This window comes from Dermochelys coriacea, chromosome 4, assembly GCF_009764565.3.
Source record: "Dermochelys coriacea isolate rDerCor1 chromosome 4, rDerCor1.pri.v4, whole genome shotgun sequence".
Taxonomy (NCBI): domain Eukaryota; kingdom Metazoa; phylum Chordata; order Testudines; family Dermochelyidae; genus Dermochelys; species Dermochelys coriacea.
In genome coordinates, this window is record NC_050071.1 from 88498508 (window position 1) to 88524057 (window position 25550).

Here is a 25550-nt window from a genome sequence, read left to right on the forward strand (position 1 = left end):
GCAGATAGAGAAAAATACGGAGACACAGTAGATAAATCTAATGAGCACAAAGAGTGGACAGAAACAGCGTTATAATACCATAGTTTATGTAATGCAGAGAATAGCCAATGCTACTTTTTAGAAAAAAAAATGAATGTATAACTTTGCTAGAGATTATTAGTCATAGTAGTAAAAAGTTAAATATTTCAGCATTGGTGCTACTTTATACTTGAAATATCACATTGATTTTTGGCATGCATTCATTTTGAAAATGTTTTGATGAGTGACAGTTAACTTAAATCCTAGATAGAAGAGCATCTACAGAACATTACACATTAAGTTTCTTGAAGCAAAAATAGATGCTTCACAAAGTGTATACTGACTAGCTAACAAAAAAATAATTCATGCATTCAAATTCTGCACATACTTACAGTTCTCCTGCCCATTAATTAACCATTGATTTGAGAAATGTCAATTTTCTGATAATAGTTTTATGTGCCATATGATCAACTTCATTAAATTCATATTATTTCATGTGGCAGGACTGGATCTCAATTTCACACCTGCTTAAAACAAATTTAACTAAAAGCAATATGTTGATTTTTTTCCTTCCAGGATTATTTTAAAGATTTACAATTGGTATATACTTAAATGCCTAGAGTGGCATATTGCAGGATGAAGTTTATAAGCATTTTTCCACCTCAATAAACAATATAAAGTTGTAAATGAGATTATGTTTCTTAATAATTACCATGTTTGTATTATTTTTAAGGCAGTACAAAAAGGCGCATACATGTACACAAAAAACAACATGAAGGAGTTAATTCCCTGCTATGTCATGTAATGAGGACTACACTGATCCTTTTAAGAGAGAACTTTGTACTTCTGCTATACCAGTGGTTCTCAAACTTTTGTACTGGTGACCCCTTTCACATAGCAAGCCTCTGAGTGTGACCCCTCTTATAAATTAAAAACACATTTTTATATATTTAACACCATTATAAATGCTGGAGGAAAAGCAGGGTTTGAGGTGGAGGCTGACAGCTCGCCACCCCTCATGTAATAACCTCATGACCCCCTGTGGAATCCCGTCCCACAGTTTAAGAACCCCTGTGCTATACCTTTGCCAATATTGGGAAGGAAACAAATATCACCAGATGGATTCTGATGTCCACCCCACACAAGACCTGAAGGGGTTAACAAGTCTAGGTGAGCCAATTAACCACCTAGGTTGCACCTGGAGGAGGAGCAAGGGAGTAATGAGGGCTAATTAAAGAGGAAGTTCAGCTATACAGGCTCTGGAGGTAGCTGAGAGTAGAAGAGGGGCTGCAGTCACCCTCAGAGTGAGAAAACACAAGGTACCAAGTAGCTCAGGGATACAGAAGGAAAGTTCAGGACTGTGCAAACCTTTACTGCTTATTGTAGGGTCCCTGGACTGGAACCCAGTGCAGAGGATGGGCTTGGGTTCCTCTACCAGTCACTGGAGAAGTGGTACTGTTAAGGGGACAGTGAAAGAGAAGACTACCTGGGACAGTGGGTCCAGAGAGACTTAGATGCACATGATATTCCAAAAAGGGGAAAACCACAGTGACCTGGCCAGAGGGCCAAGTCACGAAGCAGGTGCAGTTGAATCCCGAGAAAGAGAATGAGAGAGTGATGGAGTGCAACTGCATGAAGGGATGTCGGCTTGGCAGAGCTAATCCCCAGACCTGGCCAGAAAGAGGTGCTCCAGCAGTGAGTAGAGCAACCCAGGACATATAAGTAGTCTCCAAAACCCATATTAATGGAGCCACTCAGGAGCTATTGGAATAAGGTGAAGCAGCCTTCCTTGACTTTGGACAAGACCTTGGGCAGGAGTGGAACTGCCGGGAAGGCGTACAACAGTCCTTTTGATGAGGTTAGGTGGAAAGCATCTGTCAGTGAACCCAGGTTGTGGCCTGCTCGGGAACAAAAGATGCAACATTTTCCGTTTGCTGTTGTTGCAAACAGGTCCACTTGGGGAGTTCCCCAGTACTGGAAAATGGACCTAGACACGTCCAGGCAAAGACACCATTCATGGTGACCTGCGAACGACCTGCTAAGGCAGTCCGCCAGAGTGTTTTGAACTCCCAGAATGTAAGCCACTTTCAGGGTGATGAAACTGGCAATCCAGAAATTCTAGAGGAGGATTGCCTCCTGGCATTACTTTGTCACTTGTCCCCGCCCCCTGCCTTGCTTGTTTAAACAGAATATGGCTGTTGTATTGTCTCTGAACACCAACCAATTCCACTGCACTATGCAGAAGGAACGCCATGTAAGCTAAATGGATGGCCCGAAGCTAGATAGATAGATCCTGGGGTGACCAAAGTCATTGAGTCATTGAGTCATGACACGGAAGCGAGCTCCCAAATCTAAATCTGATGCCTCTGCAAATAGACTGAGTGACTGTTGTGGAGTAGCAAAGGGAATTCCCTCACAAATATTTTCATATTCTACGCACTAGTCCAGGGAGGACAGGGCCTGACAAGGTACTTGAACCACCATGTCCATTTGATGATAGGCTGGTGAATACACTGAGGCTAGCCATCCCTGTAGCTTTCTCAGGTGCAGTCTGGCATGCTGCACGATGTAAGTGCACACCACGTCTCTTAGATGCTTGAGGCAGTTCTGAACCATAATGACAGAGTGGATCTTCGGATCAAAAGCAATGAGTCACTTTGATTGGAACCTCCGCTCTGGCAAAAAAGCCCTGTCCTTTGTAGGGTCCAGGACTGCCCTAATGAATTCTAGGATTTGAACAGGAGTCACAATAGAGTTTTCTGTATTTAATAGGAGCCCCAGAAAATCAAAAGTGGACAGAATAGTGACTACACTGGAAAGTACCTAGGACCTGGACAACCCTCTCACTAGCTAGTCAACTAAGTAAGGGAACATATGGATTCCTGACATTCAAAGCAATGCTGCTAATACATTCATGCATTTAATGAATACACAAGGAGCAGCTGACAGACCAAAAAGCAGTACTGTGAATTGGTAGTGGGATCCATTGACCATGAATCTGAGAAAATTTCAGTGGATATAGTCAATCACCATGTCAAAAAAACAGGTTTCAGAGGAGCAGCCATGTTATTCTGTATCTGCAAAAGAAAAGGAGTACTTGTGGCACCTTAGAGACTAACAAATTTATTTGAGCATAAGCTTTCGTGAGCTACAGCTCACTTAATCAGATGCATGCAGTGGAAAATATAGTGGGTAGATTTATACACACACACAGAGAACATGAAACAATAGGTGTTACCATACACACTGTAAGGAGAGTGATCAGGTAAGGTGAGCTATTATCAGCAGGAGAGCGGGGGGGGGACTTTTTCTAGTGATAATGACGGTGGGCCATTTCCTGTAGTTGACAAGAATGTGTGAGGAACAGTGGGAGTGGGGGGAATAAACATGGGGAAATAGTTTTACTTTGTGTAATGACACATCCACTCCCAGTCTTTATTCAAGCCTAATGTAATGGTGTCCAGTTTGCAAATTAATTCCAATTCAACAGTCTCTCGTTGGAGTCTGTTTTTGAAGCTTTTTTGTTGAAGAATTGCGACGTTTAGGTTTGTAATCGAGTGACCAGAGAGATTGAAGTGTTCTCTGACAGATTTTTGAATGTTATAATTCTTGACATCTGATTTGTGTCCATTTATTCTTTTACGTAGAGACTGTCCGGTTTTGCCAATGTATATGGCAGAGGGGCATTGCTGGCATATGATGGCATATATCACATTGGTAGATGTGCAGGTGAACAAGCCTCTGATAATGTGGCTGATGTGATTAGGCCCTATGATGGTATCCCCTGAACAGATATGTAGACACAACGGGCAACGGGCTTTGTTGCAAGGATAGGTTCCTGGGTTAGTAGTTTTGTTGTGTGGTTGCTGGTGAGTATTTGCTTCAGGTTGGGGGGCTGTCTGTAAGCAAGGACTGGCCTGTCTCCCAAGATCTGTGAGAGTGATGGGTCATCCTTCAGATAGGTTGTAAATCCTTGATGATGCGCTGGAGAGGTTTTAGTTGGGGGCTGAAGGTGATGGCTAGTGGCGTTCTGTTATTTTCTTTGTTGGGCCTGTCCTGTAGTAGGTAACTTCTGGGTCCTCTGGCTCTATCAATCTGTTTCTTCCCTTCATCAAAGACACTACTCCTGGTGACCTGCAAACGACCTACTAAGGCAGTCCGCCAGAGTGTTTTGAACTCCCAGAATGTAAGCCACTTTCAAGGTGATGAAACTGGCAATCCACCTCACTTCAGCAGGTGGGTATTTTAGTTGTAAGAACGCTTGATAGAGATCTTGTAGGTGTTTGAATCTGTCTGAGGGTTTGGAGCAAATGCGGTTGTATTGTAGAGCTTGGCTGTAGACAATGGATCATATGATGTGGTATTTTAGTTGTAAGAACGCTTGATAGAGATCTTGTAGGTGTCTGTCTCTGTCTGAGGGGTTGGAGCAAATGCACTTGTATCGTAGAGCTTGGCTGTAGACAATGGATCGTATGGTGTTGTCTGGATGAAAGCTGGAGGTAAGTAGGTAAGTATAGCGCTCAGTAGGTTTCTGGTATAGGGTGGTGTTTATGTGACCATCACTTATTAGCACTGTAGTGTCCAGGAAGTGGATCTCTTGTGTGGACTGGATTGTAGTTTCCTCAAGAAGTCAGTGGTGTCTCAAAGATAGCTAGGAGTGCTGGTAGGATAGGGCCTGAGGAGGGAGTCTACATAACTAGCTGTCAGCAAAAGACCCCTGTTATTTGCAAAGAATTTTCACCTGGGAGCTGACTAACTCAATGCAACAAACACATGCTTTACAGGATATTTATTCATAAATAGTAACTTGTAAGGTATCTACAGAAAGCTCTCAATTTGTCAAGATTCTTAACCATTGTGAGATATATGCATGGGTAATATTTAATGTATTTATATTGAAAATATGCTTTATGGCCTTGGAGTAGAAATTAGTCACCAGGAGGTAATGTGCCTTGGAGATGACTCATTCAAGCAAGAGGGAACTGTGACCTCTCTCTACATCAGCCAATGAGATAGTGCCAGCTTCTACTGTCTACCCTTGCAACATCTCAGAACAGTCAACGGGAAACGATCAAAGACAATTGCAAATTATCTGAACCACTTGGCAGTAAAAAAGGACATTACAGCTGGCAGGAGCTGGCTATGAATAGAGACAAAATTCTGTTTCAGAATAACAAAAGGTAGGTATCAGAGTGGTAGCCATGTTAGTCTGTATCAGCAAAAAGAATGAGGAGTACTTGTGGCAGCTTAGAGACTAACAAATTTATTTGAGCACAAGCTTTTGTGGGCTAAAACCCTTTCATCGGATGCATTCAGTGGAAAATACAGTAGGAAGATATATATAAACACAGAGAACTTGAAAAAATGGGTATTGCCATACCCACTATGACGAGAGTGATCAGTTAAGGTGAGCTATTATCAGCAGGAGAACAGAAACCTTTTGTAGTGATAATCTGGATGGCCCATTTCCAACAGTTGACAAGAAGATGTGAGTAACAGTAGGGGGAAAAATAAGCATGGGGAAATAGTTTTTACTTTGTGTAATGACCCATCCACTCCCAGTCTTTATTCAAGCCTAATTTAATGGTGTCCAGTTTGCAAATTAATTCCAATTCAGTAGTTTCTCATTGGAGTCTGTTTTTGAAGTTTTTTTTGTTGAAGAATTGTCACTTTTAGGTCTGTAATCGAGTGACCAGGGAGGTCGAAGTGTTCTCCGACTGGTTTTTGAGTGTTATAATTCTTGACATCTGATTTGTGTCCATTTAAATTTAAACTTAAATCAGACGTTAAGAATTATAACATTTAAAAACAAGTCGGAGAAGTTTAGAAGTATGAGCAACACGGGTGATGTCGTGGTGGGAGACTGCTGTAGACCACCAGACCAGGGGGATGAAGTGGACGAGGCCTTCTTCTGGCAACTAACAGAAGTTACTAGATTGCCCTGGTTCTCATGGGAGACTTCAATTACCCTGTATCTGCCGGGAGAGCAATACAGCAGTGCACAGACAATCCAAGAAGTTTTTGGAAAGTGTAGGGGACAATTTCTTGGTGCAAGTGCTGCAGGAACCAACTACGGGCAGAGCTCTTCTTGACCTGCTGCTCACAAACAGAGAAGAATTAGTAGGGGAAGCAAAAGTGGATGGGAACCTGGGAGGGAGTGACCATGAGAGGTCGAGTTCAGGATCCTGACACAAGGAAGAAAGGAGAGCAGCAGAATACGGAACCTGGACTTCAGGAAAGTAGACTTTGACTCCCTCATGGAACTGATGGGCAGGATCCCCTGGAAGAATAACATGAGGGGGAAAGGAGTCCAGGAGAGCTGGTTGTATTTTAAAGAATCCTTATTGAGGTTACAGGAACAAACGATCCCGATGTGTAGAAAGAATAGTAAATATGGCAGGAGAACAGCTTGGCTTAACAGTGAAATCCTTGCTGATCTTAAACACAAAAAAGAAGCTTACAAGAAGTGGAAGATTGGACAAATGACCAGGGAGGAGTATAAAAATATTACTCAGGCATGCAGGAGTGAAATCAGGAAGGCCAAAGCACACTTGGAGTTGCAGCTAGCAAGAGATGTTAAGAGTAACAAGAAGGGTTTCTTCAGGTATGTTAGCAACAAGAAGAAAGTCAAGGCAAGTGTGAGCCCCTTACTGAATGAGGGAGGCAATCTAGTGACAGAGGATGAGGAAAAAGCTAATGTACTCAATGCTTGTTTTTCCCTCTGTCTTAATGAACAAGGTCAGCTCCCAGACTACTGCACTGGGCAGCACAGCATGGGGAGGAGGTGACCAGCCCTCTGTGGAGAAAGAAGTGGTTCGGGACTGTTTAGAAAAGCTGGACGAGCACAAGTCCATGGGACCAGATGCGCTGCATCCGAGAGTGCTAAAGGAGTTGGCAGATGTGATTGCAGAGCCACTGGCCATTATCTTTGAAAACTCATGGTGACCGGGGAAGGCCCTAGACGACTGGAAAAAGGCTAATGTAGTGCCCATCTTTAAAAAAGGGAAGGAGGAGGATCCAGGGAACTACAGGCCAATCAGCCTCATCTCAGTCCCTGGAAAAATCATGGAGCAGGTCCTCAAGGAAACCATTTTGAAGCACTTGGAGGAGAGGAAGGCGATCAGGAAGAGTCAGCATGGATTCACCAGGAGCAAGTCATGCCTGACCAACCTGATTGCCTTCTATAATGAGACAACCGGCTCTGTGGATATGAGGGAAGCAGTGGACGTGATAAATCTTGACTTTAGAAAAGCTTTTGATACTGTCTCCCACAGTACTCTTGCCAGCAAGTTAAAGTAGTATGGGATGGATGAATGGACTATAAGGTGGATAGAAAGCTGGCTACACTGTCGAGGTCAACGGGTAGTGATCAATGACTCCATGTCTAGTTGGCAGCCGGTATCAAGCGGAGAGCCCCAAGGGTCGGTCCTGGGGTCGGTTTTGTTCAATACCTTCATTAATGATCTAGAGAATGGCATGGACTGCACCTGCAGCAAGTTTGCCGATGACACTAAACTGGGAGGAGTTTTCGTTGGATGGTAGGGATAGGATACAGAGGGACCTAGATAAATTAGAGGACTGGGCCAAAAGAAATCTGATGAGGTTCAACAAGGACAAGTGCAGAGTCCTGTACTTAGGACGGAACAATCCCATGCACCTCTACAGACTAGGGACCAAATGGCTAGGCAGCAGTTCTGCAGAAAAGGACCTAGGGGTTATAGTGAACGAGAAGCTGGATATGAGTCAACAGTATACCCTTGTTGTCAAGAAGGCTAATGGCATTTTGGCCTGTATAAGTAGGGGCATTGCCAGCAGATCGAGGGACGTGATCGTTCCCCTCTATTCGACATTGGTGAGGCCTCATCTGGAATACTGTGTCCAGTTTTGGACCCCACACTACAAGAAGGATGTGGAAAAACTGGAAAACATTCAGCGGAGGGCAACAAAAATGATTAGAGGACTGGAACACATGATTTATGAGGAGAGGCTGAGGGAACTGGGATTGTTTAGTCTGCGGAAGAGAAGAATGAGGAGGGATTTGATAGCTGCTTTCAATTACCTGAAATGGGGTTCCAAAGAGGATGGATCTAAAGTGTTCTCAATGGTAGCAGATGACAGAACAAGGAGTAATGGTCTCAAGTTTCAGTGGGGGAGGTTTAGGTTGGATATTTGGAAAAATGTTTTCACTAGGAAGGTGGTGAAGCACTGGAATCCGTTACCTAGGGACGTGGTGGAATCTCCTGCCTTTGAGGTTTTCAAGGTCAGGCTTGACAAAGCGCTGGCTGGGATGATTTAGTTGGGGATTGGTCCTGCTTTGAACAGGGGGTTGGAACCTTCCAACCCTGATATTCTATGAGTCTAGGAATACTTCAATCTCCCTGGTCACTCAATTTCAGACCTAAAAGTCGCAATTCTTCAGCAAAAAAACCTTCAAAAACAGACTCCAATGAGAAACTGCTGAATTGGAATTAATTTGCAAACTGGGCACCATTAAATTAGGCTTGAATAAAGACTTGGAGTGGATGGGTCATTACACAAAGTAAAAACTATTTCCCCATGCTTATTTTTCCCCCTACTGTTACTCTCACCTTTTTGTCAACTGTTGGAAATGGGCCATCCTGATTATCACGACAAAAGATGTTTTTTCTCCTGCTGATAATAGTTCATCTTAACTGATCGTTCTCGTTATAGTGGGTATGGCAACACCCATTTTTTTCATATTCTCTATGTGTGTGTGTGCATATATATATATATATATATATACACACACACACACACATCTTCCTACTGCATTTTCCACTGCATGCATCCGATGAAGTGGGTTTTAGCCCACAAAAGCTTATGCTCAAATAAATTTGTTAGTCTCTAAGGTGCCACAAGTACTCCTCATTCTTTTTAAAGGGTGGGTAGATGCAGTCTTGATCCATTCACTGAGGAAACCCCTAAGGGTATGTGGGGCTTTCATTAACATTTAGATCCTGGCTCTTGTGAAACTAGCCAGCTCTGCAACAGACTGAACTTGGGGGTGGGGGGGAAATCTACTTTATTACATAGGAAAGGTAACTACTGGTAAGTGTAGACCCAGATTCATGTTTTGTATTGCAACCTGTTTCCACTGCTCTCTCTTGTTTCTGCTTAAATATTTATTCTTTCTTAAATAAACCTACTTTTGTTTTATCATAAGCACTCACAAGTGCTGCACAGTTTACAGGAGTGGGGGTTTAAGGTAAAACTTGCAAATGGGACTACCCTGCACTTTTGGAGGGTATTGGCAGAGGATTTTGAATTTATCTGAGTAGCCAGCATTAGGGGCTTAATATCACGGGGTAACGATTCAAAGGGATTTAGAAATGGGGGTGTACCTATTGTTAAACTGGAAGGCAAAGCTAGTGATGGCATAGCCCAGAGGAGAGCACTTGAGAGGCTGAAAGGCTTGTGGTGTTAGGGAGCTGACACCTAGCTATCACAAGAAAGACTCCCTCACGCTGAAGTCAAGGGGAAACAAGGTGACTCACAGTCCTGGGTGCTCAAGAACAAATCACAAAGGCTAACTGGCAACAGATACTTACTGGGAATAAAAAAAAGATTGTTTTAAAGAAGGAAAAGAGAGCTTTGCATCAATTATTAATTTAAGTAGAAGCTTTTAAATTGTGAAAATTAATAAAATAATTGATAAAATTCGTAAGATGTATCAGAGGTAGAAAATGTATCCCAGGTAGAAATTATAAGATGTATCACAAAAGGAAGACACTATGGTAAGCACCCACAAGACAGAGAGGTATTTATCTATCTCCCCAGGACCTAAGAAAGAACAATAACACTTATATTGTACATCAATTAAAACATAGTTAATTGAGCATTGTGGGGAGGAAGGGGGAAAGAAGAGCAGAAGAATTTGTGTCATAGGGTATAAATTACCTGCAAACAGAACATTGTCTCTGTGGCTGGAGAGCTGTGAACATTACAATCACAGAGTAGTTACGAGGTGGGGCCTTTACAAATCTTCTGAATTTGTCTCCATTCATGCGGATGACTGAGCGTCTTGAGCTCCATTCCATAAGCTGTTCCACCTTTTCCGCTAACAGATTCTGTAATCAAATACAAGGAGGAGGCATGTTAAATACAAGCACCATGGGGCTAAATTCTGCCCTTGTTTGAACATACCCAATAGAAGAATTTGACCCTCATTCTATCTACCTTTAACAGCAATTGAGTTAAAGATTTTTTACAAATATAATTTAATTTGTTTGAAAAAAAATAAACTGATTAAAGCAGACTTGTAAGTTTCTACTTAAGGAAAACATTTTATTTCAAATTCTGGTGAGTACAACACTATTGTACAGGTATCTGTACAGGAAGAGACACTTGTATGGCCTTTTTAGCATACAACACGTCATCAATTTCCGTTACAACTAAGATTGTTTCACACAACTGCACAAAGAAAAAACTCAGAGTATAGTATTATGTTATATTTGTTATGTAACAGTCAAGTCATAGCAGGATAATCACGGTCATTCATATCTCAAATTAAAAGAAAAATGGAGCTGGAAGGGCCAGAAAAGCAACTATATCTTTTTATAAACACAATAATTAGTTTAAGTAAAAGCAGAAGAAAAAAAAAAAAGACAGAATTTCCTTACAAGTGTCTACCATATTACCACTGCACTTTAGTTATACTTACTAATAAGCATTGGTATTTTATTGTAGATAGGATTGGTACTGTTGTAATAATTGGTCTTAAAAATTTATCCTAATTGTGAGCTCAACTGTAAAAAAGTAAGTGAAAGTTCATGAGATGTTACAATAACCTACAATAACAAATGTTGATGAGAAAAGGTACAAAAAGGACAGAAAAGCTCAATTAATCAAACCACAAGGCCTAATGATCTCATTTAAGGACTGTGTAAAGATCACACTTGGTAAACAACAAAAATGTGGAACCAGAAATCAGTGAACCAGAATTGGTCTGTCGGAAACTAGGCCTAATTGGTGGACAAAGTAATGAAGGGACGGGTTATTTCACCCACCATTCCTTTGTGAGTCCTTAAAAAAATACTATGGGGAGAAAAACAGGCTATTGGAGCAAGCTTCGCCATCATAGCTGCCATCCTCCACAAACTCCTGAGACTCCAGGCCTTCATCATCCTGATCCTGAGAGATGTCCTATCCAGAACAGGCCAGAAAGGCACCCAGATGACATCACCACCTCCACTGGCTCCAGCTGAATCCCAAACATCACCTGGGAGGAAATGGGATTGGACTTTATCAACAACAGCTCCAGGCCATTGCAACTAACTTCTCTTTTCCCACAAAAGGACAGTTATTGAGTTATTGCAATCTTTGAAACCACCTAAGAGACTGTCAAACAAGGGTTTTGTCCCATTAAAAACTGTCTCCAGCTAAAAGAAAAGGGAACAAGAAATACTATTAAAAGGAAAGCCTTATTTAATACTTAACATTTCAAATGCTTTAACTGTTTGTCCTTCTTTTCTTTATCTTTAATAAAAGGTTAAAATGATTTTAATGGTGTTTCCCATGGTACTAAGCAGGCTGAGGTTTCTGTATACTAAACCCTGAACATTATTTAACACTATTTAATGTTGGACAGTGAGTAACTGGGTTATGTCATCTTTGGGACCCTATGTTCCATCTTAGGGTATGTCTACACTACGAAATTAGGTCGAATTTACAGAAGTCGGTTTTGTAGAAAGCATTTTTATACAGTCGAGCGTGTGTGTCCCCACACAAATGCTCTAAGTGCATGTAGTCGGCGGACTGTGTCCCACAATACCGAGGCAACCGTCGACTTCCGGAGCTTTGCACTGTGGATAGCTATCCCAGAGTTCCAGCAGTCTCCACCACGCATTTGAATTCTGGGTAGAAATCCCAGTGCCCAATGGGGCTAAAACATTGTTGCAGGTGGTTATGGGTACATATTGTCAGGCCCCCATTCCCTCCCTCCCTCCGTCAAAGCAAGGGCAGACATTCGTTTTGCTCCTTTTTTCTTGAGTTACCTGTGCAGATGCCATACCGCGGCAAGCATGGAGCCCGCTCAGCTAACCCTCACCATGTCTCCTGGGTGCTGGCAGATGTGGTACTGCATTGCTACACGGCAGCAATTTATTGCCTTTTGGCAGCAGACAGTGCAGTATGACTGGTAGCTGTCGTCGACGTAGTCCTGGGTGCTCTTTTAACCGCGCGCCTGGGCAAACATGGGAGTGACTCACCCATTTCCCTTGTTTCATCTCATGGCGATGGAGTCGTACCGGCAGTGCACTGTCTTTTAATCTGCAGCTAGCAGAAGACGATGGCCAGTAGTGATACTGCACCGTCTTCTGCTGAGCACCCAGGAGGTGATGATGGCTAGCGGTCATACTGCACAGTTTGCTGCCAGCATGATGTATAAAGATAGATGAAGTGGCTCAAAACAAGAAATAGACCACATTTGTTTTGTGTTCATTTTCCCCTTCCTCCCTCCCTCTGTGAAATCAACGGCCTGCTAAACCCAGTTTTGAGTTCTATCCTTGAGGTTTTGAGTTCTATCCTTGAGGCGGCCATTCAGTTTCTCGCAAAGCCACCCCCTTTGTTGATTTTAATTCCCTGTAAGCCAACTCTGTAAGCCATGTCATCAGTTGCCTCTCCCTGTGTCAGGGCAACAGCAGACAATTGTTCCGCGCCTTTTTTCTGTGCAGACGCCATACTACGGCAAGCATGGAGCCCGCTCAGATCACTTTGGCAATTAGGAGCACATTAAAACACCACATGCATTATCCAGCAGTATATGCAGCACCAGAACCTGGCAAAGCGAAACAGGGCGAGTAGGTGATGTCAGACCGGTGACGAGAGTGATGAGGACATGGACACAGACTTCTCTCAAAGCACGTGCCCTGGCAATGTGGGCATCATGGTGCTAATGGGGCAGGTGGAACACCGATTCTGGGCTTGGGAAACAAGCACAGACTGCTGGGACCGCATAGTGTTGTAGGTCTGGGATGATTCCCAGTGGCAGCGAAACTTTCGCATGCGTAAGGGCACTTTCATGGAACTTTCTGACTTGCTTTCCCCTGCCCTGAGGCACAAGAATACCAAGATGAGAGCAGCCCTCACAGTTGAGAAGCGAGTGGCAACAGCCCTGTGGAAGCTTGCAACGCCAGACAGCTACCGGTCAGTCGGGAATCAATTTGGAGTGGGCAAATCTACTGTGGGGGCTGCTGTGATGCAAGTAGCCAACGCAATCAAAGATCTACTGATATCAAGGGTAGTGACCCTGGGAAATGTGCAGGTCACAGTGGATGGCTTTGCTGCAATGGGATTCCCTAACTGTAGTGGTTCCATAGACGGAACCCATATCCCTATCTTGGCACCGGAGCACCAAGCCAGCAAATACATAAACCACAAGGGGTACTTTTCAATAGTGCTGCAAGCACTCATGGATCACAAGGGACGTTTCACCAACATCAACGTGGGATGGCCGGGAAAGGTATATCATGCTCGCATCTTCAGGAACTCTAGTTTGTTTCAAAAGCTGCAGGAAGGGACTTTCTTCCCAAACTAGAAAATAACCATTGGGGATGTTGAAATGCCTATAGTTATCCTTGAGGACCCAGCCTACCCCTTAATGCTATGGCTCATGAAGCCATACATAGGCAGCCTGGAGAGTAGTCAGGAGCTGTTCAACTACAGGCTGAGCAAGTGCAGAATGGTGGTAGACTGTGCATTTGGATGTTTAAAAGCACGCTGGCGCAGTCTACTTACTCGGTTAGACCTCAGCGAAACCAATATTCCCACTGTTATTACTGCTTGCTGTGCGCTCCACAATATCTGTGAGAGTAAGGGGGAGACGTTTATGGTGGGGTGGGAGGTTGAGGCAAATCGCCTGGCTGCTGGTTACACACAGCCAGACACCAGGGCGGTTAAAAGAGCACAGGAGGGTGTGGTGCGCATCAGAGAAGCTTTGAAAACCAGTTTCATGACTGGACAGGCTATGGTGTGAAACTTCTGTTTGTTTCTCCTTGATGAAACCCCCCGCCCCTTGGTTCACTCTACTTCCTTGTAAGCTAACCACCCTCCCCACCTCCCTTTGATCACCGCTTGCAGAGGCAATAAAGTCATTGTTGCTTCACATTCTTGCATTCTTTATTAATTCATCACACAAATAGGGGGATAATTACCAAGGTAGCCCAGGAGGGGTGGTGGAGGAGGGAAGGACAAGGCCACACAGCACTTTAAAAGTTTAAAACTTATTGAATGCCAGCCTTCTGTTACTTGGGCAATCCTCTGAGGTGGAGTGGCTGGGTGGCCAGAGGCCCCCCCACCGCGTTCTTGGGCGTCTGGGTGAGGAGGCTATGGAACTTGGGGAGGAGGGCGGTTGGTTACACAGGGCTTGTAGCGGCAGTCTGTGCTCCTGCTGCCTTTCCTGCAGCTCAACCATACGCTGGAGCATATTAGTTTGATCCTCCAGCAGCCTCAGCATTGAATCCTGCCTCCTCTCATCACGGTGTCGCCACCTTTCAGCTTCAGCCCTCTCTTCAGCCCACCACTTACTCTCTTCAGCCCGCCACCTCTCCTACCGGTAATTTTGTGCTTTCCTGCACTCTGACATTGTCTGCCTCCATGCATTTGTCTGTGCTCTGTCAGTGTGGGAGGACAGCATGAGCTCAGAGAACATTTCATCGCGAGTGAGGTTTTTTCACCTTCTAATCTTTGCTAGCCTCTGGGAAGGAGAAGATCCTGTGATCCTTGAAACACATGCAGCTGGTGGAGGAAAAAAAAGGGACAGTGGTATTTGAAAAGACACATTTTATAGAACAATGGGTACACTCTTTCACAGTAAACCTTGCTGTTAACATTACATATATAGCACATGTGCTTTTGTTACAAGGTCACATTTTGCCTTCCACCACCACGTGGCTAACAGCGGGGAAAATTTCTGTTCAGCCATAGGCAAACAGCCCAGCAGGAATGGGCACCTCTGAATGTCCCCTTAAGAAAAGCCCCCTATTTCAACCAGGTGACAATGAATGATATCACTCTCCTGAGGATAATACAGAGAGATAAAGAACAGATGTTGTTTGAATGCCAGCACACATACACTGCAATGCTTTGTTCTACAATGATTCCTGAGTGTGTGCTACTGGCCTGGAGTGGTAAAGTGTCCTACCATGGTAGATGGAATAAGGCTGCCCTCCCCAGAAACCTTTTGCAAAGGCTTTGAGAGTATATCCAGGAGAGCCACGAATGCCAGGGCAAATTAATCATTTAACATGCTGGCTTTTAAACCTTTTATAGTATTTTAAAAGGTACACTCACCAGAGGTCCCTTCTCCGCCTGGTGGGTCCAGGAGGCAGCCTTGGGTGGGTTCGGGGGGTACTGGCTCCAGGTCCAGGGTGAGAAACAGTTCCTGGCTGTCGGGAAAACCGTTTTCTCAGCTCACAGCAAACAAGCGATCTATAACCTCCTCCTCATCATCTTCCTCATCCCCAAAACCTGCTTCCGTGTTGCCTCCATCTCCATTGAAGGAGTCAAACAACACGGCTGGGGTAGTGGTGGCTGAAGCCCCTAAAATGGCATGCAGCTTATCATAGAAGCGGCATGTTTGGGGCTCTGACCCGGAGCGGCCGTTCACCTCTCTGGTTTTCTAGTAGGCTTGCCTCAGCTCCTTAAGTTTCATGCAGCACTGCTTTGGGTCCCTGTTATGGCCTCTGTCCTTCATGCCCTGGGAGATTTTCACAAATGTTTTGGCATTTTGAAAACTGGAACGTAGTTCTGATAGCACGGATTCCTCTCCCCATACAGCGATCAGATCCCGTACCTCCTGTTCAGTCCATGTTGGAGCTCTTTTGTGATCCTGGGACTCCATCATGATCACCTCTGCTGATGAGCTCTGCATGGTCACCTGCAGCTTGGCACACTGACCAAACAGGAAATTGAAATTCAAAAGTTTGCGGGCCTTTTCCTATCTACCTGGTCAGTGCATCTGAGTTGAGAGTGCTGTCCAGAGCGGTCACAAAGAAGCACTCTGGAATAGCTCCCGGAGGCCAATACCATCTAATTGCGTCCACAGTACCCCAAATTCGACCCATCAAAACCGATTTCAGTGCTAATCCCCTTGTTGGGGGTGGAGTAAGGAAATCGATTTTAAGAGCCCTTTAAGTCGAAAAAAAGGGCTTTGTCACGTGGACGGGTGCAGGGTTACATCGATTTAACGCTGCTAAATTCGACCTCAATGCCTAGTGTAGACCAGGGCTAAATTAATACAACAGTATCACAGCCTATTATTAAGTTTGCCCAACATTTCCTATAAGACCCCGTTTTCAGTTCCTTATAACTTTGCTAAACTTTACCATTCAGGCTGAAATTTCCCATTGCGTGCGTCTGCCTTAGGCTGATGTCTTGAAAAAATAGCGAAAACAGCTCAGCCACTTTTGAGAATGACACTATGAACAAAACACATTTTCCCCCCACGTTGAAAAATTCTGGTGATCTCTTTTGAGAAGCTCTAGCATCTCCATGCTTTGGAGAAGAGATATGAAATTTGGCAGGCAGTGACCTTTATGTAAAGAATGTGCATTTTCCCAATACTGTGAATAATTCACATAAATTTAGCCAAATTATTAGCCTCTGAAAAATTACAGTCTGCACGTGCTCATTAGATTTATTAAAGATTTGCAGCTATACTCCCTGAAGAATCAGTTGGCATTGAGCTTGCTCCAGAACCTGACTGAGCATGATTTTCCCTGCAATTGCAGAGCTGCTGCAGAGTGGGCTGAGGCTGGGTATCAGAACTGAGTGAAGGCAGACTGTCTCTCTTGTGTTCTCAATTTGCCCATGCTGGAAGTGTGGAGGGGAAAACTTACCTAATTCAGAAGCAGAGGGGACAAGAGGCAGACCAAAAAGGCAGAGGCATAGATTAGGATAAGGATCCTGAGGCAAGACTAGGAGTGGAGGTTGGCAGGGATGGGGAGAGAGAAATTAGGACTTGGAGATGGCATGGTGGTGGGGCAACTGGGACCCAGGATAGAGTGCAAAGATTGGGACTGCCTGGGCAAGGAGACAGGAAGGAGAACTGGGTTGGGAGAGCAAGATTGAGATAAGATGAGGAGCGGAGGAAGTGGGGGAGACAGACGGGGAACCACTAGAGTGGGGGGGAAGAGGCAGGGGAAGGGACAACAGATAAGATAAGGAGCCGTAGTGTAGGAGGAGAACTTGGATTGGCTGATCAAAATATTGTACAAGAAATTTAGCGATGGGAATTCTGAGGAGTGCAGACCGAGATTGGCTAGATGAGGAGAATAGAACAGAGTTGAGAACCCAAAGGATGGGTAAGAGGCAGGATGGGGACAGGAACAGATTGGAAAGGATGGAGCAGAACAAGTCAAGCTTGGGGCAAATGATCAAAACAGTCTGTGCCCACTAGAGCACACTCCCTTCCAGAGCCTGAAACAGAACCTAAATTCCTGAGTTTCACCATTCAATAAATATTTGTGAAACCCACTAGTGAAGTATATCATCTTGCATTATTGCTCCACGTAGAGGATGACAACCTACTATTGCCATCAGTTACTCTGTTAGCTCAAGTGGCAAATGTCTGTGCAGTGGATCTAAACATTCTAATCCTGCTGCTGAATCATGTTGGTGTCTATTTGATACCACATGGATTTATTTTTCTGTTTGTTTGTTTTTTTTTAAATCTAGAAAATTATACAAAAAAAACTATGCTAAAAGTACATTACAAAGTCAAGCCTCAAAATCCTCAAAAGTTAGGAAATGCAAGAAATAAGGATGTCTGTGAACCTTAATTCAGTCCCTGGTGTGAATGCATTATGATACAATCTATTAAATTCATGATCACAAACTAGTTTTTTCACAGAACCCCAACCTCTTTCAGTGTACAGGAAGGACCTGCTCCGGGGATCAGTCACAATTGTGTAGTAAAGAAGGATGTTCGTAGGACCCGTGCTTCATTTGTGGCATAAGTTGGAAAATATGTAGTGAATGAGACGGGCAACACACTTCTTAGTGCATGAAGAGAAAAGATGGTCTAATAGTTAAGGAAGCTGAATGCTTGTCTGGGGAATTAGATTTTATCCCTGCCTCTGGCCACAGAGTTGCTATGTGATGCTGGACAAATCACTTAACTCAATCTTTTCACAGTTGATCACTAATTGTGTGTTCCTCATTTTATGGGCACCTGACTTGATGCCTTAGTGTCCGATTTGCAGAAGTTCTGAACCCTGCAATTGAAGTCAATTGTTACTGGGCTTTGAACATGTAAAAGGTTACATAATGCTAAGTACTCTGAAAAATCAGGTCCTAAGTGTCTCAAATTAGGCACCCAAAATTAGTGGATACTTTTAAATAATCACTCTGTGCCTCATCATCCCACTGTAAAACGGAGATAACACCATCCCCTCATCTCACAGTGGTGTTGAAGATAAGTGAAGATTTGTGAAGCACTCAGATGCTACACAGATGAGCACCACAGAAAAGCCCATGAAGTACTTAATAATTCTGTCTCCAAAATAGGGTTTGAATAGTGTGTAGTAAATAATGCCTTCGTCAATACACTGAACAAAGAGAAAACAAAATATTGAATAATTGTTCATTAATTGAGCAGCATCCGTCCTGTAAACTGATGGATAGAGGCCTGCACAGATACACATTTATATCCGTGGGGCTCTCCCAGGAATCACAGTGGCAACAGGAGCTGAACGTGGGGCCACCACTCCCAGAAGCCAACACCCCGCACTGGCAGTTCCTCTGGCATGGCTGTACCGCTCACAACCCTGCCCCTGTCCCTTCCATGCAGCTGTCTGTGTCTCCTACTTGGGAGCAGTACGGCCATGCCAGAGGAGCTGCCGGCGTGGGACGCTGCCTCCTGGGCATGGCAGCCCTAAGTTCTGCTCCTTTAGCCACTGAGATTCCTGGAAAGCCCTGCAGTTTTGTGGATACTGATTTATATCCACGCAAGGCTCTACTGATGGAGGCAGTGGTCCTTATGTAAAAAAATATTATGTGATTTTGTAATTAAAGACGTATAATAATGCATGTGCATTCACAAGATGGGTGAATGAAGACTGCATATGCAACTTTAATTCTGGCATTTTGTAACTTTTAAGTGCTTGACTTTGCATCTTTAGTGTCCTTTTTAATGTAGTTTTGTGTTTGTAATATGCATTTATTTTCATTGAGCATGTGTAGTAATTAACAGCCATTACGAATGAGCATTCCTTCAAAAGACGTACAACAGCAGCCAAATAATTCTGTCCATACAAGACTGTTTATTAGGCAGAGGTTTTAGTGACCCCTACATTCAGCACCCACCTGTTCTTCAACTCCATGTCTGTAGTTTGCTATGGCATCCATGCTATTCTGCATAATAGCATTCCAGAATTTGAACGTTCATTAAAAAAAAGCATTGCTAGCAGTTGTGGAAATAAATGTTTTCAAGACTGAGCGTGAATTGATGCAGTGTCACTTGCCTAGTGCTATGTCTACTCTTCAAATGCTGTAGTTAATCCACCTTCCCAGGAGGCAGTAGCTAGGTTGATAGAAGAATTCGTCCCATCCACCTAGTGCTCTCTCTGTACCGGGGGTTAGGTCAGCATAGTTATGTCTCTAAGGGGTGAGAATTTCCCTGGAGAGATGTAGCTATGCTGATGTAAATTTCCAGTGTAGAGTCTGGAAAGAGCTTAAAGCAGTAGCTCAGACGTGTATATCCAACTGATCCCACTCAAGAGTCAGAGTTCATGACCACAGTATTTGGCAACTTTTAAAGATGTCATGAAATTCTGTATTTCTGCCAGCATCCACTGTTTTGTTTTCTTTCTCCCAGCCCCATTGGGACCTGCCTGCAGCTCCTCATGATCTCTAGTTTTTTTCATAGGGAAGTTAATTGCATTACAGTGTGCACTGCCTGCATTGTTCCATGGAGTTGAGCTCACTCCTCCAGAATTTACAGAATGTGCCCTTGACAGTTTAAAGGAGCTCAGTCCCTGTCTTTTCAGCCAACATAATGCAGTGCAGAGGGCACAAGACTGAAGTCAGAAGATATGGATTCTATTCCAGACTCTGCCACTGACCTGACCTGCTATGTGACCTTGGGTAAGTCTTAGTTTCCCCATCCCTAAAATGGAGAAGATGTTAGCTTTCCTTTGTAAAGTGCTTTGAGATATATGAACAAATAGTATTAATGCTGTCACTCCCAATTCAGCAGTTTAGGAGTGTGGTATTTCAACCGTTATTTAACTAAGAGGGCTCCTCAGCTCTCCACATTTAGAAGCAGACTGTTAGCTGATTTTCAGCAGTGGGATTCTATGGAGGTGTACTAATGAAGGCTTAAAAGGGGTTACCTATCTTTCAGAACTCCTGTTCTCCAAATAGGCTTACCTTCATAAAGCCATATTGATCACCCCAACTTCCCCATTATCACTTGGCTTTTCAAGGTAGAGATGAACTGCCGAATGTTAGGTGGGGCAGGGCTGTTTATATTCTCAGTCAAAAGGCTAATGGAAGCACACACCTGTGCCCCCAAATGTTACTGCCGTAATAAAGATTCTATGTCCTCAGGTACACTTCAACAACAGAGCTCTATGGAGGCACACTCATGAAGGAGAGGTTATATTCTAGCTTTCTACAGCCATAATTCCAAGAATAATGTCCCAGAACAGAGGCCTCTGGCTGTCTGGCCTTTTCCAGCAGTATAAATAAATAGGGCAGCCAGGTATCCAGTCTATGCTGAAATTCATCTAGGTTCTATAGTCTGGGAAAGAAGAAAGTACACAGCCCTAATTCAAAATACCTCTGTTAATTTTCCTTACGTTTTTATTTGCCAAAACAAAAATATTTGGGCTTTATTACTGCCAATCAATAACAGCCAAAATCCTGCATTGATCTACATCCAGTGCAACTCCATCAGCTTCAACCTCTACAATCAGGGAGGTTGCAGGAGGTGTAAATTAGCACAGAATTTAGCCCTGGATATATAGTAGTTGGGGTCTGGAGTCTTTTACTTTGCATGGGTGGGGAATAAAGTTTACAGCTAGTAATTTTGAAGAGTAAATACTGAAAGATGTTTCTACCACCACAAATCCTGAATCAGTAATTTAAAATATCAGATTTATTTTCACCCTATTAAGTCCTGAAAACAAAAGGAAATGTTCATGCCTACAAAATGGTGTTCTGTGATTTAGAACCACCAGTCTTAAGGATAGGTTCTTGACAGATTTACAATTCTGTTCATCAAAGGCATGCAAATGAACAAATCAATAAAAATAATTTTCCTGCCAAAATAAATATTTGCTGTTTTGCTTACATTGGGGAATTATTGGAGTTCTTCTCTAAGGGAAACAAACAGAATAGATTAAAAAGAAACCTACTCTTTGCTACATTTACTCAATACAGGGCATGGTTCAAATTGTAAGATCTGAATTAAACAGTTTACAGGTCAGAAATATCTTATTTCTATTTCAAAAGATATACCAGTTTTGGATGATGTGCTCTACCTAGTAATGTTCAATAAAAATGCAAGAGATGAACTAACAGCAGCATAGAAAATATGATTTCCCTGTGCTACGTTCATTGAAGCTAAAAGATGAAGTCTGTAGAAACTAATGAAAGAATAGAAAGATTTTCAAGTTTTCACCTAGCAACCATAGACTCCTTTTTGCCCTGTATGGCTCCCAGAGACATAAAGGAATTTGTTTCCAGCAAAATGGGGTAGAGACCCCTTACTGATACGTTATAGATCTCTGAGAGCACTAGCAGAGGACTGTAGGTTGCTTGGCTACCAGAAACATGAGAAACAAGTATCATATGCACAGATCCTAGGAACTATTCCTGCCGAAGTATAAATGACCTAACAAAGGCCCAGCTTCCTTGATATTTTCAAATCTGCCCAGATACAAAACCACAGTATCAAGTAGGATATATATAATGGTGCAGTCTCTGAAACTCGCTCAGACGTTAGTGGGTTTATTCTTAAAACGTATTGCAAGTACAGTATTCTAAAAACCAGAAACAACTATAACTTTCCAATCTGCTTCATTGACACTGAAGGATTCCAACTCTCCTTAAAAATAAGACTTTCATTCAGTACATGGAGTGATAACCTGCTTCACTGAAATCAGTGAAAACCCCTTTGATTTCAAGAGGGCCAGGATTTCATCCAGTGTTCTGAGAAATTGCTTATTAATAATATCCTGGTACTTTCTGGTTTTTTGCTATCCCACGATGTCTCTTTTCATAAAATCGCTGATACAAAAGATCTTCCTGTAACTCATGATATCTGATCTCAGAAGCGAACTAGGAAGTGCTAGGAGGATTTTCAAAACTGAAGAAGGCTTTTTTTAGTTATCTAAAAACCTATTTACAGTATGTGTTTAACTGAGTTTTCATTTTAACTTTATATTTTAAAATCTGACCACTTGAGCTCTGGAAGTCAGACATATTTCAGGTTAGGCTTATAGCTTTGACTTCGGATCATGTGCTGAAAGCAACATTTTCTGTCACTACACTCAGACAATTAAACATTTCCACTTAAGGAAAAATAAGTGTTTTGACACATGCTGCTGCTGTTGGGACCCACTTCAGTGATTTCATGCTTCAGGAAATCTGTATAATTTCCATGAAACAGTCGAAGAATTGTTTTGTGCTATGACAAGGCCAAACTGTCAGGACTTTCTCTTATTTAGTATGTAAGGAGAACACCTTATTTGGTTTAGGTTCTTTCCAGTTGGAAACAATTACTCATAAGCAAAGAGGTTTTAGAGAATTAATATTTCATGGATTAAAAATGTCCTGTGTGAGTTGTATCTCTCATGAATAAATTCCTTTTCCTGAAAAGTGGCTGTGTTCTGTATGGGAAAGGGTAGTGTGGTAATTGCTGATAGAAAGCACTAACAGGAAATGCCCTGCTGATTTTTTTTTTCAAATAATCTGATTCTAACACTTGGCAAGGGCACTGTTTGAAAAGGCAGCAGTCTACTTCAAAGAATCCCTACTGTGAGCTGTTCTGACTCAGATTAAACACTAAGAACAGGAGTACTTGTGGAACCTTAGAGACTAACAAATTTATTAGAACATAAGCTTTCGTGGGCTACAGCCCACTTCATCCGATGCACAGAATGGAATGTATAGTAAGAACACACACACACACAGAAGGTGGAAGTTGCCATACAAATGGTAAGAAGGTAATTAATTAAGATGAGCTATTATCAGCAGGAGAAAAATAACTTTTGTAGTGATAATCAAGATGGCCCATTTAGACAGTTGACAGGAAGGTGTGAGGATACTTAACATGGGGAAATAGATTCAATATGCATAATCATCCAGTCACTCCCAGTCTCTATTCAAACCCAAGTTAATGGTATCTAGTTTGTATATTAATTCAGGCTCAGCAGTTTCTCCTTGGAGTCTGTTTTTAAAGCTTTTCTGTTGCAGACTTGCCACCCTTAAGTCTTTTACTGAGTGCCAGAGCGGCTGAAGTGTTCTCCTACTGGTTTTTGAATGTTATGATTCCTGATGTGTTGTTGTACCCAACCGGTCCCAGGATGTAAGAGAGCCAAAAAGGGTCAGGTAATATGTTTTATTGGACCAAATTCTGTTGATGAAAGAGACAAGCTTTCAAGCACCACAGAGGTCTTCTTCTGGTCTGGGAAAGAAATTCAGAATGTCACAGCTAAATACAAGGTAGAACAGATTTTGAAGCATAAAGAGTTAACACATGTTGCAAGAAACCATTCAAATAAAGGCTGTAAGCAATTAACACCTCTGCAGTCACAGGACAAAGGAGAGTTAGTGGGTTACAGATAACTATAACAAGACATAAAACCAATATCTGTATTACTTCTATTATTTTTCATGTCTAGCAGAGTTAGGCTTGTCTTTTGAAAATATTGTGCAGGTTTCCTTTGAGGGTGGGTACAGAGAAGTCAAATATGGAATGATCATTTTGTGAGAAGTATACACCCCTGGATAGTGCTTAATTTGTGCCAGGGCTTGCCAGGACTGAGACCTGGCACCTCTAGACTTGGTGGTTCATAGTCCTGGCACCTCTGGCTTGATGCATCAGTTATCAGTATAAACCCCCTTCTTGTCTACTGTTGGGAATGGGCCACTTCCACCATGACTGAATTGGCCTCGTTAGTACTGACCCCTCACTTGGTAAGGCAACTCCCAACTTTTCATGTGCTGTATATTTATACCTGCCTACTGTATTTTCCACTCCATTCATCTGATGAAGTGGGTTATAGCCCATGAAACCTTATGCCCAAATAAATCTGTTAGTCTCTAAGGTGCCACAAGGATTCCTCACTGTTTTTCCCAGTGGAGTGTCCTTGTTTGGTGAAGGTGTATTTAAGCTTGTGAAGACCAAGACTATAACAGGGTTCAAAAAAGAACTAGGCAAGTTCATGAAGGATAGGTCCATGAATGGCTATTATCCAGGATGGACAGGGATGGTGTCAATAGCCTCAGTTTGCCAGAAGCTGGGAATGGGCAACAGGGGATGCATCACTTGATGATTACCTGTTCTGGTAATTCCCTCTGGGCCACCTGGCATTGGCCTCTGTCAGAAGACAGAATACTGGGCTAGATGGACCTTTGGTCTGACCAGTATGGCCACTCTTATGTTCTTAAGATGTGTATCCCAGACTTACTCCTTGAAGCACATTCTGTGGTATCTGAGTGCCTGGTTTGCCAAGGACCTGGACATACCAACACAAGGTGGCACCAGATCCTACCCTAACAGATGCAAAACTTGCAGCTATAATTCCACTGCTATGAATGAATGCACCCTTTAAACTATAAAATGAGCATTTCCTGCCTTTTTTCCTTTGTTTATCCATTATTTGTAAGTGTATTCAGGGGCCCAAGAAACAAAATGTAGTGCAGCAATAGACGTGCCTCCTGGTGAGAACGTATTACCAATATATTAATTGGTTTAGCAATCTACCTGTAATTAGAGAGAGCAAGTCAAATCACTGAAGCCTGAGATGAAGTATGATGTACCACTTTACTAATAAAATGAAAATGTTGTGACATAATCCATGCATTCAAACTATACTATGGACAGAAATTCTGAACGTGCATTTAAAATAATCCTTTATGTGTCTTCTACCCATCTTTATCTTTAAGTTACATGTTTTGAATAATAGTTTTATATAGAGACATTAGTCAGGATTCTGGGCTTCAGAGAGAATCCCCTTAGGCTAGCTGCTCCACACCCATATTCCAGACAAGGAAAAACCCCAAGCATCTGAAGAAACACTGCAGACTACCAGCAATGCTTACATCTATTCTATAAGATTCACATACTGCGTTCATCAACATAGTGTCTGAGGGCCTTCCAACAGTACATTAAGCAATGTGATCTGTCATGTACGGTTTGTTCTCTTGTCTTCTCCCCAGAGGAAGGCGTATGTGCAGTGGAATGTATTGTTGTGATAGCATGCATACTTTGTGTTAGTTTATTTTTTACAAATATTGTTAGGGACCAGGACATGCCTAATGGTCAGAGCAGGATTCAGGCGCCA

General features: G+C 42.8%; 1 protein-coding gene across 5 annotated transcripts in view; it reads right to left on the reverse strand.

Moving 5' to 3' along the window:
- The window catches only part of TUSC3 (tumor suppressor candidate 3), a 307969-nt gene that overhangs the window by 182320 nt on the left and 100099 nt on the right, over positions 1-25550 (reverse strand). For all 5 annotated transcript variants that reach the window (XM_038399600.2, XM_043513761.1, XM_043513760.1 and 2 more), the window contains exon 2: positions 9937-10106. In XM_038399600.2, coding sequence (XP_038255528.1) covers positions 9937-10106 — 170 coding nt within the window. The remainder of the gene's footprint in view (positions 1-9936; positions 10107-25550) is intronic.